The following is a 15,879-nucleotide window of genomic DNA, read 5'->3' on the forward strand; positions in this document are numbered from 1 at the left end:
CTGTTCATCTGCCAGCTATGGCAGCTAAATGGCCAGCTTGCAATCAGCCAGGATAATTGATCAGTTATCCATCAGAACTTTAAAGAGGTTGTCCACTTTGTTTACACTAATGACCTATCCTTAGGATAGGTCATCAATGTCTGATAGGCCGGGATCTGAAACCCAGCACCCGCGCCAACAGTTGCTATCGGAGTCTCGGTGTCTCGGTGTTTGCAGCAGTCAGCGGATGGGCCACTATCAGAAGATGGAACAGCTTGGCTGGCAAGTGAGTACTTTTGGCTAGCAGCCGCTACTGGCACCGATAACAGATGCTCAGCTGGGGTGTGGGGAGGCCTAAGGATAGGTCATCAATGTAAAAGTAGTGGACAACCTTTTTAACACGACTAAAATGGTAGATTAGGGAGACTGTCTTAAAAAAAATAAAATAACACAGAGTGGCCTTGTGCAAAGTGACAAATAATTAGCAAAAATTGGTTTGTACAAAAAAAAAATATCCTGACAAATCACATTTTTGTCAAGTGTAGGATTGTTATACAAAACACTTTATATACAAAAGGTTTATTTTTTATATGTATTGTAAATGACTATTGAAAGCATTGTGGTGCAATCTCTAGTACCTCTGCCAATGATACACTTACTCATGCCAAGCTTGGTGAAGTAGCTCTTAGGGTGGTTTCACACTTGCGTTTTTGTCTGCAGCGTTTTTTGCACAAAAAAACGCATGCATTTTTTTTCCTATACTTAACATTGAAAACGCATGCGTTTTTTTGTGTACGCATTTGGTCGCATTTTCAATCGCATGCGTTTTTTTACTGCATGCGTTCATTTTCAAAAAATGCAACTTGTAGTATTTTTGAGGGGCGTTTTTTGGACACAAAAAAACGCATGCGTTTTCATGCGTTTTTTTTGGGACCAATAATACATTGGCGTCAATGGGGACGCATGCGTTTTTTTGTACATGCGTTTGCATGCGTTTTTTTGACGCATGCGTTTTTTTTAACAAAGGTTGAATAGACTGTAGATAAGGTTGTCTAGACACTGATAAGCCTCCCCCATAGCAGCAGGGTTATAAAAGGAAGGTTGGGGGAAGTTTTTGGTCACTTCTCATCAGACTCCAAAGAATACAAGACCCTTCTCGGATGCATTGGTGGACAAGACCCAGAGCAATGTGAGTATATCCTAGCCAATGCATTTATTTTTAATTTTTTGGATCTACATGTCCTAATTTCTTCTTTTTTTTTATTTCAACATGCATCAGAATGTCTTCTGCGGAGTCTTCATCTGATGAGGAGTTTGAGCCACATCAGTCAGAAGTGGATCATGTCAGTGAGGTTAGTTTTTTGTCCTTCAGCTTGGTAAGTATTGACTGTCACATCGACACATGAGACAATTTGATTTTTTTATTTTTTAGAGAGCACTTCAACTGAGGGACAGAGAGGGACGGAGCAGCGGAGTCGAGGTCTGGTGGGAAGACGTCAGCGGGTATGTATACAAGGCAGACTGTCCTCATTGTAATATTCTTGAATCTTCCTTTCTGTACCCTTGATTTTCTTTTAATTTTTCTTGTATGATCCTTTTCTGAAAGTTGACTTTCACATTCCTGCCCTTTCTCATCTTTTTTTTTCTTGTTTCCCAATGTGATTGAGCAAACTTATATGATTTTCTTTTACTTTTAGGTTTCACAACGGGACGATGACCGGATCGATAATGATCTCCTGATCACCCTGGTCCAGGAGCGAGTCCCGTTGTGGGACGGCCGAGATCCACAGCACGCAGTCAATAGTACGCTCCGTCGGTTGTGGAGTGAGGTAGCCCAAGCGTTGTGGGATGGCTGGGAGAATGCCCCGCCACGGGTCCGTAATGCATTTGGTAAGTATTGCACTGCAGTGTGAAGCAGCAGAAACCTTGGCCGGGCTCTCTTGACTGTGTGTGATGAAAGAAACTTTTGGGAGTTTCTGTCATCACACACAGTCAAGAGAGCACGGCCAAAAGTACTTTTTCTGACCATTATATGTTTTTGTTATTTCACAGTGGACAAAATAAGAACACGTTGGCGTTCCATGAAGGACCACTTCAACAAGGACCTTCGTGCAGAGAATCGTGCAGCTAGTGGTTCCGGAGCAAGGCACCGGCTCTACAAATACCACCGTGTGCTGGCCTTTTTAAGACCGGTCCTTCTCATGAGAACGTAAGTATTTCTCACATGCTTCCGGTTGTATTGCATTGACATAATCTGTAATTTTAAATTCCACAGGATGTACCGTCTTGTTATATTTTGGTATTAATTTTCTGTGTTCTTTTTTCACAGCACACACTGCACGACTGTCGCAACAGGTTCTGGAGCGGTCCTTCAGCCGGCAGCCACGGACCCGTCCCAGCCATCCAGCAGCGCAGCAGCAGGTGGGTCTTCCACACTCACTGGAGACCAGGGGGCTGGCCCATCAGGTCTTCCCCTTTCGCAGTCCTCTTTCACTGCACCCATTTTTGCGGGCTCATCCCGGCAGCGACAGAGGGCTTCGGATAGGTCCCTCATACCTGAGTTTTTACACTTGAGCTCGGTTTTACACAAAGCAATCAAGGCTTTAGGTGACAGAATGGATGTGTCCCATAATCTCTTAGATTGCCGCATCCAGGATGTCGCCAAAAGCATTGATCAAGTTAAAGCCGACCTCCAGAAGCCAGCTCATCATTTTTTTAATCAAATACAACAGGGCATGTCGGAACACCTTAGCCCTGATCTCCAGCTGAGTGTGATGCAGGCCTGCAATGTTGCTTTTGTGCAGGCTATGCAGCAGAGTCAGAGTCGTAATGTGGCGGCATATCCAACTGTGCCGTCACTGTCACGTTTAACCACCATTCCTACCTCTGCTGCATACCACTGCACGGCCACCTCTATTCCCTCTACAGGTGTACTCCACTACAGCGCCAACACGATGACGAGTGCTGTTGGACATCCCACCGCCACCACCGTGACAACCGCTGCTCCGGCTTGGACCTCCTCCGCTGACACCACGATGACGCAGGACCCTGGCGTGGCTTATCGGCCCGGCCCCCTCCCGATGCAGCAGGACCCAGGCATGGCATATCGGACCGGCCCCCCCCGATGCAGCAGGAACGAGGCATTACTTTCTGGGCAGGATACCCCCCGATGCAGCAGAACCCAGGCCAGGCGTATAGGACGGCCCCCACCCCCATGCAGCAGGACCCAGGCATGGCGTATCGCACCGGCCCCCCCACGATGCAGCAGGACCAAGCCATGGCTTTCCGGGCAGGACCCACCCCGATGCTGCAGGACCCTGCCAGGGCTTTATGTTCCCCCCACCAGCAATGCAGCAGGACCCTGGGAGGGGTTTAGGTCCCCCCCAACGATGCACCAGGACCCTGGTATGGGCTTATGTTCCCCCCCTCCCAACGATGCACCAGGACCCTGAGAGGGTTTTATGTTTCCCCCCCAAACAATGCACCAGGACCCTGGGAGGGTTTTATGTTCCCCCCCCCCCAACGAGGCACCAGGACCCTGGCAGGGCTTTATCTTTCCCCCCCACTGCGATGCAGTTGGACTCTGACGTTGCCGAGCGCTCCACAATGGAGACGGACTGTGTTATTGTGGAGCCGGATCCTGACGTGTCTCCCGCCAACACTCAACATCCAAGTAGCCAAAGAAGACATCGCCCTACAAAAAAAACCCAAAAGAAAACCCCCAAAACACACAAAAAACAAAAAACTCTGAGTATTCCTCCCCAATCACCTACCGATGTGTCTGTATTGTCTGTTGTGTCTCACCCTTCCAGTGTGTCTCAAGCCCCTCATGTTTTAAGCCCCATCCCCGAACTTCCAGACCCTTCAAGTTTTATTGCCCCATCTCCTGCCACCTCTGCCTCCTCCTCGGTGAGCCAGGCTTCAGTTCTCAACACCCCCCGGTTACGTCACTCAACCCCAAGCCGTCGCGGTACAACCCGTCGCGGTACAAAAAAATAAATTTGGTTGTTAAAACTCAATAAAAAAAAAGTTTATTTGCAACAATTATGCTTGGTTTATTGTGTCTTTCACCGCTCTCAATACACACCAATAAACTTCGCCACACACTTATTCTTTTGGCCAAAACATATCTCCAGTAGTATAAAATACAAGACAACATCAATATGTGTTTCTTCAGTATACAGATATGAGTTGGCCAAAAAAATATTAGTTATTTCCATACTCTTATTATTGTACCTAGTGTAGTGTCACTGTACAAAGAGAAAATGGTGGAAATCAAGTTCAGTACTCAACTGAACCGGTCAGATGTCAAAATAGACACCTGACCTATTTAGTAGAGTACTGCCTTGTATATTCACCATATTCTCTTATTTATATAGCCCATTATGTGACAATGGTTGTCAAACTGATGGGACAATGGTTGTCACACGCTACATATCTATGCTCACCTGGCCAGGTGTAAGAAATTGTGAATTCATGAGCATGTATGTTAGGAGTCGAGTTTCCTCTGATGCACAAGGGGGAATCTCGATCCGTGTCTGCTGCGGTCTCCCATTCGGTATCGGCCGCAGTGGGCTCTGCTCAGTGGAGACGTCGCTCCCAGCGTCTTGCTGGGGCTGATTCGGTGCATAGGGTCACTACTGCCTTTTCTGGCTTTCCTATGGTACCCTGCACTGATTTGCGGCGAGCGAGCCTCTCTGGGACTAAGTCCTTGTTTACTCACACTGAGCATGCCCAGGGCAGGGTCTCCCATTGGAGGTCGAGGGCCACATGTTCGGTCACATGTTCAGGTGCTGCAGTACATTCCATTGGTCCTTCTGGAAGGTCCTGAAAGGGCAAAACATGCTCAGGTACTGCAGCACTTTCCATTGGTCCTTCTGGAAGGTCCTGAAAGGGCAAAAACTTCAGTAGCAGCTTCCTGTGCTGCAACTATATAAACTGCGCATGACTGCACGGCCATGCGCTAGTATTGTCTTATGTTATGTGCTTTGCGCCAGTGTGGTCACATGTATGTGTGTTCAGGGACCCGGCTGAAATAAGCCCCTAGAATGCTGGCTCCTCCGGCGAGGAGATTGAGTCTGAGTGTATTCAGGGACCCGGCTGAAATAAGCCCCTAGAATGCTGGCTCCTCCGGCGAGGAGTTTTGTGTGTTTGTGTGACCACTGACTGCTCTCTGTTTGGGCAGTTAGCCTGTGCCTCTGTGGAGTCTAACAGGGCACAGTGCTTTCCTTTCACGGCTACTCAGTGAATTAACTGAGTTAGTCTATACCGCCATATAGCTCCGCCGTTTGCTAGCAGCAGGTACTCCTGCACGGTGGACCCCGGGCTGCGAACGCACCAATATCAATAAACATCTCTATTTACTCGGTGCGTTCCGCTAGCCCTAACAGAATACTAGCGCCAGGGTCTGGCTAGTAAATGGCGGACATTCAGCAATCTTTGCGGTATATCCAGCAGCTGGAGGGTAGGTTGGCGGCTCTCGAGAGCTCAACCTCAGCTGTGGATGTTACCGCAGTTGCTGTACAGGCTGCTAGCGTGGCTGCAGCAACCTTGTCCACTGCCACCCCTGTTCCGACGTTATCTCGCCTCCCGCTGCAAGAAAAATTTTCTGGAAATAGCAAAACTTGTAGGGGATTCGTGAGTCAGTGCTCTATTCACCTCGAGCTCCTGGCTGCATGTTTTCCTTCAGAGCGGGCTAAGGTGGGATTTATTGTGTCTCTTTTGTCGGACGGGGCGTTGGAGTGGGCTACGCCGCTGTGGGAGCGTGGTGATCATGTGGTGCAGAGTGCTCCGTTGTTCCTGAGCACTCTGAAAAAGGTCTTTTTAGGACCTCAAGTCACCCATGACACAGCGCTCGAACTACTGGCATTAACTCAGGGTGAGTCCTTGGTCAGCCATTTTTCCGTCCGCTTCCGTACTTTAGCTTCCGAGCTGGAGTGGTCGGATAAAGCCCTTATCCCCATATTTTGGAGGGGCCTGGCTGACCACATTAAGGACGCTCTGGCCACTAGGGAGACTCCTGCCACACTGGAGGAGTTAATAACTGTCTCTACTCGTATTGACCTCCGTTTTAACGAGCGGAGGTTGGAGCGAGCCCAGTGTAGGCAGAGGTTTCGGCTGGCTCCCACCTTCGCCAAACCTTTGGAATCTCCAGTCCAGGCATCCGAGTCACTTGAGGCCTTAGAGGTGACACGAGCGGGATCCAAGTCTCAGTCTGCCCGTGCACATAAGGTCCGTCATGTTTGCCAGCAGTCAGGACACCTTGCCTCCAAGGGTCCTCAGCGGTCGGAGAAACGTCAGCGTCTAGTGGCAGTTGGAGGAGGTACACTAGACACGGCGACGTTTGCCTCGAAGTTGTCCTTCAAGGGGACAATTACCATAGGCCCATCCACTCTTATGGTCGAGCTATGCGTGGATTCTGGGGCAGAGGGTAACTTTATGTCTTCCGCTTTTGCCCAGCGTCACGCAATACCCGTAGTGATGCTCGCCAAGCCAGTAACCTTTCGAGTGGTAAATGGGTCAACACTACCTTCACAGATTACCCACCAAACCATTCCTTTCACGCTATCTGTGTCTCCATCACATCAGGAGATAATCTCCCTATTAGTCATTCCTGAGGGAATTGATGAGGTCCTGTTGGGGATACCATGGCTTCGCTACCATTCTCCTCATATTGAGTGGTCCTCTGGGAGAATTTTGGGATGGAGTAAATCCTGCGAGGGTAGATGTCTGAGGGAGTGCGTTCAGGTTGCTACTACACAGGTACCTGCAGATCTTTCCTCTCTCCCCAAGCACTATTGGCCCTATGCAGACGTGTTCTCCAAAAGAGCTGCGGAGACCCTTCCGCCTCACCGCCCCTATGACTGTCCTATTGACCTCTTGCCTGGTGCTGAGCCTTCCCGGGGTCGAGTCTATCCGTTATCTCTCCCGGAGACGGAGGCAATGTCCCAGTACATCCAAGAGAATCTGGCAAGAGGATTCATTAGGAAGTCAGTGTCACCGGCAGGGGCAGGGTTCTTCTTCGTACAGAAGAAGACTGGAGACTTACGTCCATGCATAGACTACAGGGGTCTTAACGCCATCACCGTTAAGAACAAGTACCCACTACCCCTGATATCTGAGCTGTTTGATAGGCTACGGGGAGCGAGGGTATTTACAAAGTTAGATCTGCGGGGTGCTTACAACCTGATTCGCATCCGTGAGGGGGATGAATGGAAGACGGCTTTTAACATCAGGGATGGGCACTATGAATATCTGGTGATGCCCTTCGGGCTCTGTAATGCCCCAACAGTTTTCCAAGACGTTGTGAACGACATCTTCCGGGATATGCTCACCACCTCGGTCGTAGTCTATCTGGATGATATTCTCATCTTCTCTCCAGATATTGACTCCCATCGGAGAGATGTTCGCAAAGTCTTCGACCTCTTACGGGCAAACTCCCTCTATGCCAAGTTGGAGAAGTGTGTGTTTGAGCAGGAGTCCTTGCCTTTCCTTGGTTATATCATCTCTGCCCAGGGTTTGGCTATGGATCCTGCCAAGCTACAGGCTGTAATGGACTGGCAGGAACCCCATTCTCTTAAAGCGGTGCAGCGCTTTATGGGGTTCATTAATTACTATCGCCAGTTCATTCCACACTTCTCAACTTTGGTAGCTCCCTTGGTTGCCCTCACCAAGAAGGGAGCAAATCCCAAGTTGTGGTCAGAGGAGGTCTCCAAAGCCTTTCTCTCGATCAAGTCACACTTCGCTAGCGCTCCCATCCTACATCGCCCCGATGTTGATAAGCCATTTATCTTGGAGGTGGATGCCTCATCCGTTGGTGCTGGAGCAGTCCTTTTCCAAAAGGATGCTCAAGGTCGGAAGCATCCTTGCTTCTTCTTCTCCAAGACCTTCACACCAGCGGAGAGGAATTATTCCATCGGGGACAGGGAGTTGCTGGCCATGAAGTTGGCTTTTTCGGAGTGGAGACATCTCTTGGAGGGAGCTCGCTTTCCCTTCCAAGTCTTCACTGACCACAAGAACTTGGTGTATCTGCAAACGGCCCAGCGGCTGAATTCTCGCCAGGCTAGATGGTCCCTGTTCTTCTCCCGGTTCCATTTTACTCTCCATTTCCTCTCCGGGGAGAAGAACGTTCGTGCTGACGCTCTCTCCCGCTCCGTGGTGTCATCGGAGGAGGAGGAGGAGGAGCCTCGGCTTATTGTCCCTCCTGAGAGCCTGAGAACTGTAGCTCCGGTTTCGCTAGAGTCTGTGCCCCAGGGCAAGACTTTCGTACCAGCTAACTTGTGACCAGAGGTTCTCTCTTGGGCTCACTCCTCCAGAGTGGGTGGGTATTTTGGGACCAAGAGGACATCTGAGCTTCTGGCGAGAACATACTGGTGGCCGCATATGGCCCGAGATGTCAAGGACTATATTCAGGCGTGCGTTTCTTGCGCCCAGAATTGGTCTCCTCGGCAACGGCCTGCTGGGTTGCTTTACCCTCTACCGGTGGCAGACAGGCCCTGGGAGATGGTCGGGATGGACTTTGTGGTGGGTCTACCCAAGTCGCTTGGCTGCTCCATTATTTGGGTTGTCACCGACCATTTCTCCAAGATGGTGCATTTGGTGCCGCTTCCTCGGTTACCCTCAGCACGGGCCTTGGCGGTGTTGTTCATTAAACACGTTTTCCGATTGCATGGTATGTCTGATAAGATTGTCAGCGATCGGGGTCCCCAGTTCGCATCTCGGTTTTGGAGAGAGCTCTGCCGTTTACTCAGCATAGAGTTAAACCTCTCCTCTGCATACCATCCCGAGATGAATGGGTTGGTGGAGAGAACCAACCAAACTCTGGTGACATATTTGCGACATTTCGTCTCTGCTAGGCAGGATGACTGGGCATCTTTGCTACCTTGGGCGGAATTTGCCCTGAACAACGCCGTAGCCGATTCCACTGGTCAAACTCCTTTTCTCCTTAATTACGGCCAGCATCCGCGTGTCCCTGTGCCCATGCCCGTGTCATCCACCGATTCTAGGGTGGCAGACTGGGCGGTGGAGGCACGTGACATCTGGGACCGCACACAGGATGCCATCCGAGCCTCCAAGGAGAGAAAGAGGGTTTCGGCTGATACACACCGGCGCCCCGCTCCGGTCTTTGCTCCTGGTGACTTAGTGTGGCTCTCCGCCCGTAACATCAGGCTGCGAGTTGAATCCACTAAGTTTGCTCCTCGCTACATTGGCCCGTTTAAGGTTCTGGAACATGTCAACCCTGTGGTCTACCGTTTGGCTATTCCTCCACGCCTTGGTATCACCGATACTTTCCACGTTTCCCTCTTAAAGCCCGTTCATTTGTCCCGGTTTTCCGAGTCATCTGCTGGGACATCGGGTTCATCCACGGATGAGTTTGAGGTGAATGCTATTGTGGGGTGCAAGGTGGTACGTGGCAAGAAATTTTATCTGGTGGACTGGAAGGGTCACGGCCCAGAGGATAGAACCTGGGAGCCTGTGGAGCACATTCGGGCTCCGCTGCGTATCGCAGCTTTTGAGTGTAGTGAGGCTCAAGGAGGGGGGGGGCCCTAGGAGGGGGGGGTAATGTTAGGAGTCGAGTTTCCTCTGCCGCACAGGGGGAATCTCGATCCATGTCTGCTGCGGTCTCCCATTCAATATCGGCCGCAGTGGGCTCTGCTCAGTGGAGACGTCGCTCCCAGCGTCTTGCTGGGGCTGATTCGGTGCATAGGGTCACTACTGCCTTTTCTGGCTTTCCTATGGTACCCTGCACTGATCTGCGGCGAGCGAGCCTCTCTGGGACTAAGTCCTTGTTTACTCACACTGAGCATGCCCAGGGCAGGGTCTCCCATTGGAGGTCGAGGGCCACATGTTCGGTCACATGTTCAGGTGCTGCAGTACATTCCATTGGTCCTTCTGGAAGGTCCTGAAAGGGCAAAACATGCTCAGGTACTGCAGCACTTTCCATTGGTCCTTCTGGACTGCACGGCCATGCGCTAGTATTGTCTTATGTTATGTGCTTTGCGCCAGTGTGGTCACATGTATGTGTGTTCAGGGACCCGGCTGAAATAAGCCCCTAGAATGCTGGCTCCTCCGGCGAGGAGATTGAGTCTGAGTGTATTCAGGGACCCGGCTGAAATAAGCCCCTAGAATGCTGGCTCCTCCGGCGAGGAGTTTTGTGTGTTTGTGTGACCACTGACTGCTCTCTGTTTGGGCAGTTAGCCTGTGCCTCTGTGGAGTCTAACAGGGCACAGTGCTTTCCTTTCACGGCTACTCAGTGAATTAACTGAGTTAGTCTATACCGCCATATAGCTCCGCCGTTTGCTAGCAGCAGGTACTCCTGCACGGTGGACCCCGGGCTGCGAACGCACCAATATCAATAAACATCTCTATTTACTCGGTGCGTTCCGCTAGCCCTAACAATGTATATGTTTATCATGAATTCATTATTTCTTACACTTGACTTGATGGGTATAGATAGCGTGACAGTCTTGACGCAATGATGTCAAGAAGATTACCAATAAATCAACATTTTTTTCCATTATTATAAGTATGCGGCCTGTGTTTTATATCATTATTTGTAAACCAAAATAGGGAGTGCTACAAGAGGTCAATTATGATAAAAAAAAAAAAAAATCTACCTCATCATCTATCACCCACTCCTGGTTTTGGATTACAAAATATGATATACATATCTACTGCCCATCTTTGGTCAACCTTTGTTTAGAGAGGAAAAAGATAGGAGACATGGTCAACACAACCAACACTCAAGTTTATTAATTTTTAAAATTTGTATCAGTATTTAATAATTTGTAAAGATAAACATACAACAGGACATTTAAACAACATTGTCCTGCCATGACACTCGTCCAATATCGGACACAAAATAGGCCGCAAATTGGTCCCGCATAAGACCAACGGCTGCAGTTGACCGCATCGGGTGATGCTGAAAATCAGGCAATGGGTGTGAAACTGGTTCATCAAGTCCAATGTGGGGTCGCTCCTTAACAATGAGGTAATTGTGTAGAACCACACAGGCTTTGACCACCTCGTCCACTGTTTCCACTTTTAGATTGATGGCTGTTGCAAGAATGCGCCATTTAGCAACCAGAATGCCAAAGGCGCACTCTACGGTTCTTCTGGCCCTGGTCAGTCTGTAGTTGAATATTCTTCTAGTGTGGTCCAAGTCCCTACTAGAATATGGCTTCTGGAGATTTTCACACATCTGGAAGGCCTCATCCCCAACCATAACAAATGGCAGCGGTGGGCCTTCAGTGTTGGGGAGAGGCTGTGGAGTGGGAAAATTAAAATTGTTGCCATACACACGACGGCCCATATCCGAGCTCTTAAAAGTCTGGGAATCATTGCCATGGCCAAAAGCTCCAATGTCCACGGCGATGAAGCGACACTCCGCATCCGCTATTGCCATGAGAACTACCGAAAAATATTTTTTGTAGTTAAAAAACTCAGATCCGGTTCTGGCAGGTTTTATAATGCAGATGTGCTTTCCATCCACCGCCCCTATACAGTTGGGGAAATCACACACGTTGAAAAATTTTTCAGAAATTTCCCGCCACATGTCCACTTTGGGTACTGGTATAAACTCCTCACGGAGTACATTCCATAACGCACGACAAGTGTCCACAACAATTCCGGACAGGGTTGAGATTCCAAGGCGGTATTGGAAGTGCAGGGAAGATAAACTCTCTCCTGTGGCAAGAAATCTAGAAGAAAAAGAAACAAGAAAAAACATTTAAAATCGGCTCTTTTAATGGTGCGTTTAAAAAAAAAAAAAACAACAACATAAAAAACAGGTCATAACCAAAAATTTGACGGTCATTGGTTTAGTTTTGGAACGTACCGTAATGTCACTAACAGAAGTTCCTCAGGTGGAATCGCTCTACAGAGCCGTGTGTCCTGTCGCCGTATGGATCCTTCGACACGAGACAGTAAATCCCGGAAAGATTCTTGAGACATTCTCGTGTAATCCTGGAATTTCTCCGGGTTGGCATTCAGCTCCGCATAGAGCGTGTAATAGGCTCCACGGCTCTCACGCACTTCAATGATGGGGTGCCTCCAAAAACGCCGACGCTGTCTCCTTCTCCATCTTTGGCGGTTTTGGTCTTGCTCCCAAGCAAAAACACAGGCAAGGAAAATCTTGAAGCTGAACTCCAGTTTGAAATAAAAGTTCTCCATTGAAAGATCCATCATGACACCGGAAACAGTAGCAAGCTCTGAACATTTCTGTACCCCTAGGGTTTATATATTGAGAGACAATCATATACGCCCTCTCTATTCCCATTGGTTGTGTCTGGTAACCTTTTTTTTTGCATTTTTTTTTTTTGCAAAATGCTCAAAAAAACGCAAACGCATGCAAAAACGCATGTAAACGCGTGTAAACGCTGCGTTTTTTTGACGCATGCGTTAAACGCATGCGTTCAAAAATGCAAATGTGAAACCAGCCTTAGTAGTAAGTGTTGTCATTTTTCAATACTAGATGGACAAACTTTCACTTGGCTTGATTATTTTGGATGACTTACCAACATTTTGGATTATGGCGCAAGCTATGCCAAACAAAAACATTACAGGCATCATTGTGTTCCAGGAAATAGGTGTTCCTTCTTCTCCTTCTAATTAAGTCTGTAAGTAAAAATAAAGAAATTGTTTATTGTCAATGTCAAGATAGTAATGAGTTAGCAGTGAAAATAAAAGGCACATGCAACACACATCTTCAATTAAATTAAATTTTGAAGCAGTTACAGAAGAAGAAGTAAGCAGGCTCCTTGCATCTTCTCGCCCGACCACTTGCACCAGTGACCCCATTCCGTCACATCTCCTCCAGTCCCTTTCCCCGGCTGTCACCTCTCACCTAACAAAAATATTCAACCTTTCCCTCACTTCCGGTATTTTTCCCTCCTCATTTAAGCATGCCATCATACATCCATTACTTAAAAAACCATCCCTCGATCAAAACTGTGCCGCTAATTATAGACCTGTCTCTAATCTTCCCTTCATCTCTAAACTCCTCGAACGCCTGGTCCACTCCCGTCTTACCCGCTATCTCTCAGATAACTCTCTTCTCGACCCTCTTCAATCTGGCTTCCGCTCTTTAAACTCTACTGAAACTGCCCTCACTAAAGTCTCTAATGACCTACTAACAGCTAAATCTAATGGTCACTACTCCATGCTAATTCTCTTGGATCTCTCTGCAGCATTCGACACTGTGGATCATCAGCTCCTCCTCACTATGCTCCGCTCCATCGGCCTCAAGGACACCGTTCTCTCCTGGTTCTCCTCCTATCTCTCTGACCGATCCTTCACTGTATGTTTTGCTGGTTCCTCCTCCTCTCACCTTCCCCTTACTGTTGGGGTTCCTCAAGGATCAGTCCTAGGCCCCCTACTCTTCTCGTTGTATACTGCCCCTATTGGACAAACAATCAGTAGATTTGGTTTCCAGTACCATCTCTATGCTGACGACACCCAATTATACACTTCTGCTCCCGATATCACACCGACCTTTTTAGAAAACACCAGTGATTGTCTTACCGCTGTCTCTAACATCATGTCCTCCCTCTATCTGAAACTAAACCTGTCAAAAACTGAACTCCTCGTGTTCTCTCCCTCTACTAACCTACCTTTGCCTGACATTGCCATCTCCGTGTGCGGTTCCACCATTACTCCAAAGCAACATGCCCGCTGCCTTGGGGTCCTACTTGATTCTGACCTTTCATTCACCCCCTACATCCGATCACTGGCTCGCTCTTCTTACCTGCATCTCAAAAACATTTCTAGAATTCGCCCTTTTCTTACTTTCGACTCTGCAAAAACTCTGACTGTTTCACTTATTCATTCTCGTCTGGACTATTGTAACTCTCTACTAATCGGTCTCCCTCTTGCAAAACTCTCCCCGCTCCAATCTGTCCTGAATGCTGCAGCCAGGATCATATTTTTCACCAACCGTTACACCGATGCCTCTACCCTGTGCCAGTCATTACACTGGCTACCCATCCACTCCAGAATCCAGTACAAAACTACTACCCTCATCCACAAAGCACTCCATGGCTCAGCACCACCCTACATCTCCTCTCTGGTATCAGTCTACCACCCTACCCGTGCCCTCCGCTCCGCTAATGACCTCAGGTTAGCATCCTCAATAATCAGAACCTCCCACTCCCGTCTCCAAGACTTTACACGTGCTGCGCCGATTCTTTGGAATGCACTACCTAGGTTAATACGATTAATCCCCAATCCCCACAGTTTTAAGCGTGCCCTAAAAACTAATTTGTTCAGACTGGCCTACCGCCTCAATGCATTAACCTAACGATCCCTGTGTGGCCTATTTATAATAAAAAAAAAAAAAAAAAAAGGTTCCTCGCATCATGTTCTCATACACTTTATGCAGTATTAGCCCTCTGTGTCTGTACTGCTACATACTTAGGCAGTTAACTGGTTCATGCAGCTTTACATGAACACCTGAGCCTTACACTATAGCTGGTCCGAATAACTAAAGCAATTGTTACCATCCACCTCTCGTGTCTCCCCTTTTCCCCATAGTTTGTAAGCTTGCGAGCAGGGCCCTCATTCCTCCTGGTATCTGTTTTGAACTGTATTTCTGTTATGCTGTAATGTCTATTGTCTGTACAAGTCCCCTCTATAATTTGTAAAGCGCTGCGGAATATGTTGGCGCTATATAAATAAAAATTATTATTATTATTATTATTATAAATTAATTATGCTTACAGGAAATCTGTTTTTGTACATTTAGTATACAGTAAACCTCTCCAAAAGATGACTTCTTTGATAAAACTATCCTCTATTCCAGATCAGATTTCCTGTGACAGAATTTTAGTTCCACCCTTTGCTACGCATATTGTTTGAGCTACCCTCCGAGAAGACAATTTCCAAGTCAACTTTGGGCAATAATGGCAGATGTACATGTTGTCATCATGATTTATCCATTCTTTTTTGTTACACTGAGACTGCTATTCTTGTAAAAGTAACCATAGAAATACAGTTCCATAGAACTCTAGAATTAAATAGCTGATCCAGCTGTTATTCACATCAGGAGAACCGTATAATAAAGGTTTTATACCTGCAAAAATAAAAGTTAGTGGAAAATTAAATTGTTTAGGGAGGTTCCATTTGGTTGGTTAAGGTGCAATTTAGTCTTGAAGGGACAGTAGCCCAGGCGTTCTCTTTGGGATGCCTGAATGAATGCCAGCTGATTGGACCAATGAAATACTCTTATTGGAGGGATGTAATGTAATGTAGGTGACTGAAAGTAACGCACAGAAAACACAATGCGGAGACAGTCAGTGAATGATATAACTTTGTTTAAATACAATAACAATTTACATCAATTCTAAAAAATTGGTAATAGAACCAAGGCAAATCAAACAATAATCCAGATAATGCAATGAGTGGATTAGAAATGGAAGTTCTTCACATACAAAACTAAAAGTTCTTTCCACAAAGGTGGTACACCTACTCATGGGACTTACCATGTAGGTTCTCTTAACTCGCTTTCTGGAATTCTGGCTCTAGCAGGGGTCACTGGGTTTTCCTGCTAGGCGGCAAGTCTCTCTCTTACGATGTCTATTAATGCGGGCTGAGCCTCCCATGCCCAAACTGGCCCACTATCAGCCTGTTGTCCTGACCCCGGCCTACACTAGTGCCGTATGTCAAGATTGGAAATGACAGCCCTGCTCACTCGCACCATCACTCTGCTGTCACTGTAGTACGTTTTTTGTCATCGCCTCCTCGTGAATCTTCGTAGCTTTACCTTCGGCAAATATCTGATGGCCAAAGCGGAGGGGACTGGGACTTGGGTCTTGACTGATGAAGTCAGGCTTGGATCACCGTAGTGTGCAGGTCCGCATCTTGACTGGTGAAGTCTGGTCCCTGGGTCTTACCAAACGTAGTCTG

The 15,879-nt window shown here is 47.8% G+C and overlaps 1 protein-coding gene across 1 annotated transcript in view; it reads right to left on the reverse strand.

Annotated features, from left to right (window-relative positions):
* LOC138669630 (polymeric immunoglobulin receptor-like) overlaps positions 1-15,879 on the reverse strand; it is a 97,238-nt gene that overhangs the window by 40,410 nt on the left and 40,949 nt on the right. The window contains exon 2 of the mRNA XM_069756277.1: positions 12,495-12,594. Coding sequence (XP_069612378.1) covers positions 12,495-12,549 — 55 coding nt within the window. The 5' untranslated portion in view covers positions 12,550-12,594. The remainder of the gene's footprint in view (positions 1-12,494; positions 12,595-15,879) is intronic.

Source organism: Ranitomeya imitator, chromosome 3 (assembly GCF_032444005.1).
Source record: "Ranitomeya imitator isolate aRanImi1 chromosome 3, aRanImi1.pri, whole genome shotgun sequence".
Lineage (NCBI taxonomy): Eukaryota > Metazoa > Chordata > Amphibia > Anura > Dendrobatidae > Ranitomeya > Ranitomeya imitator.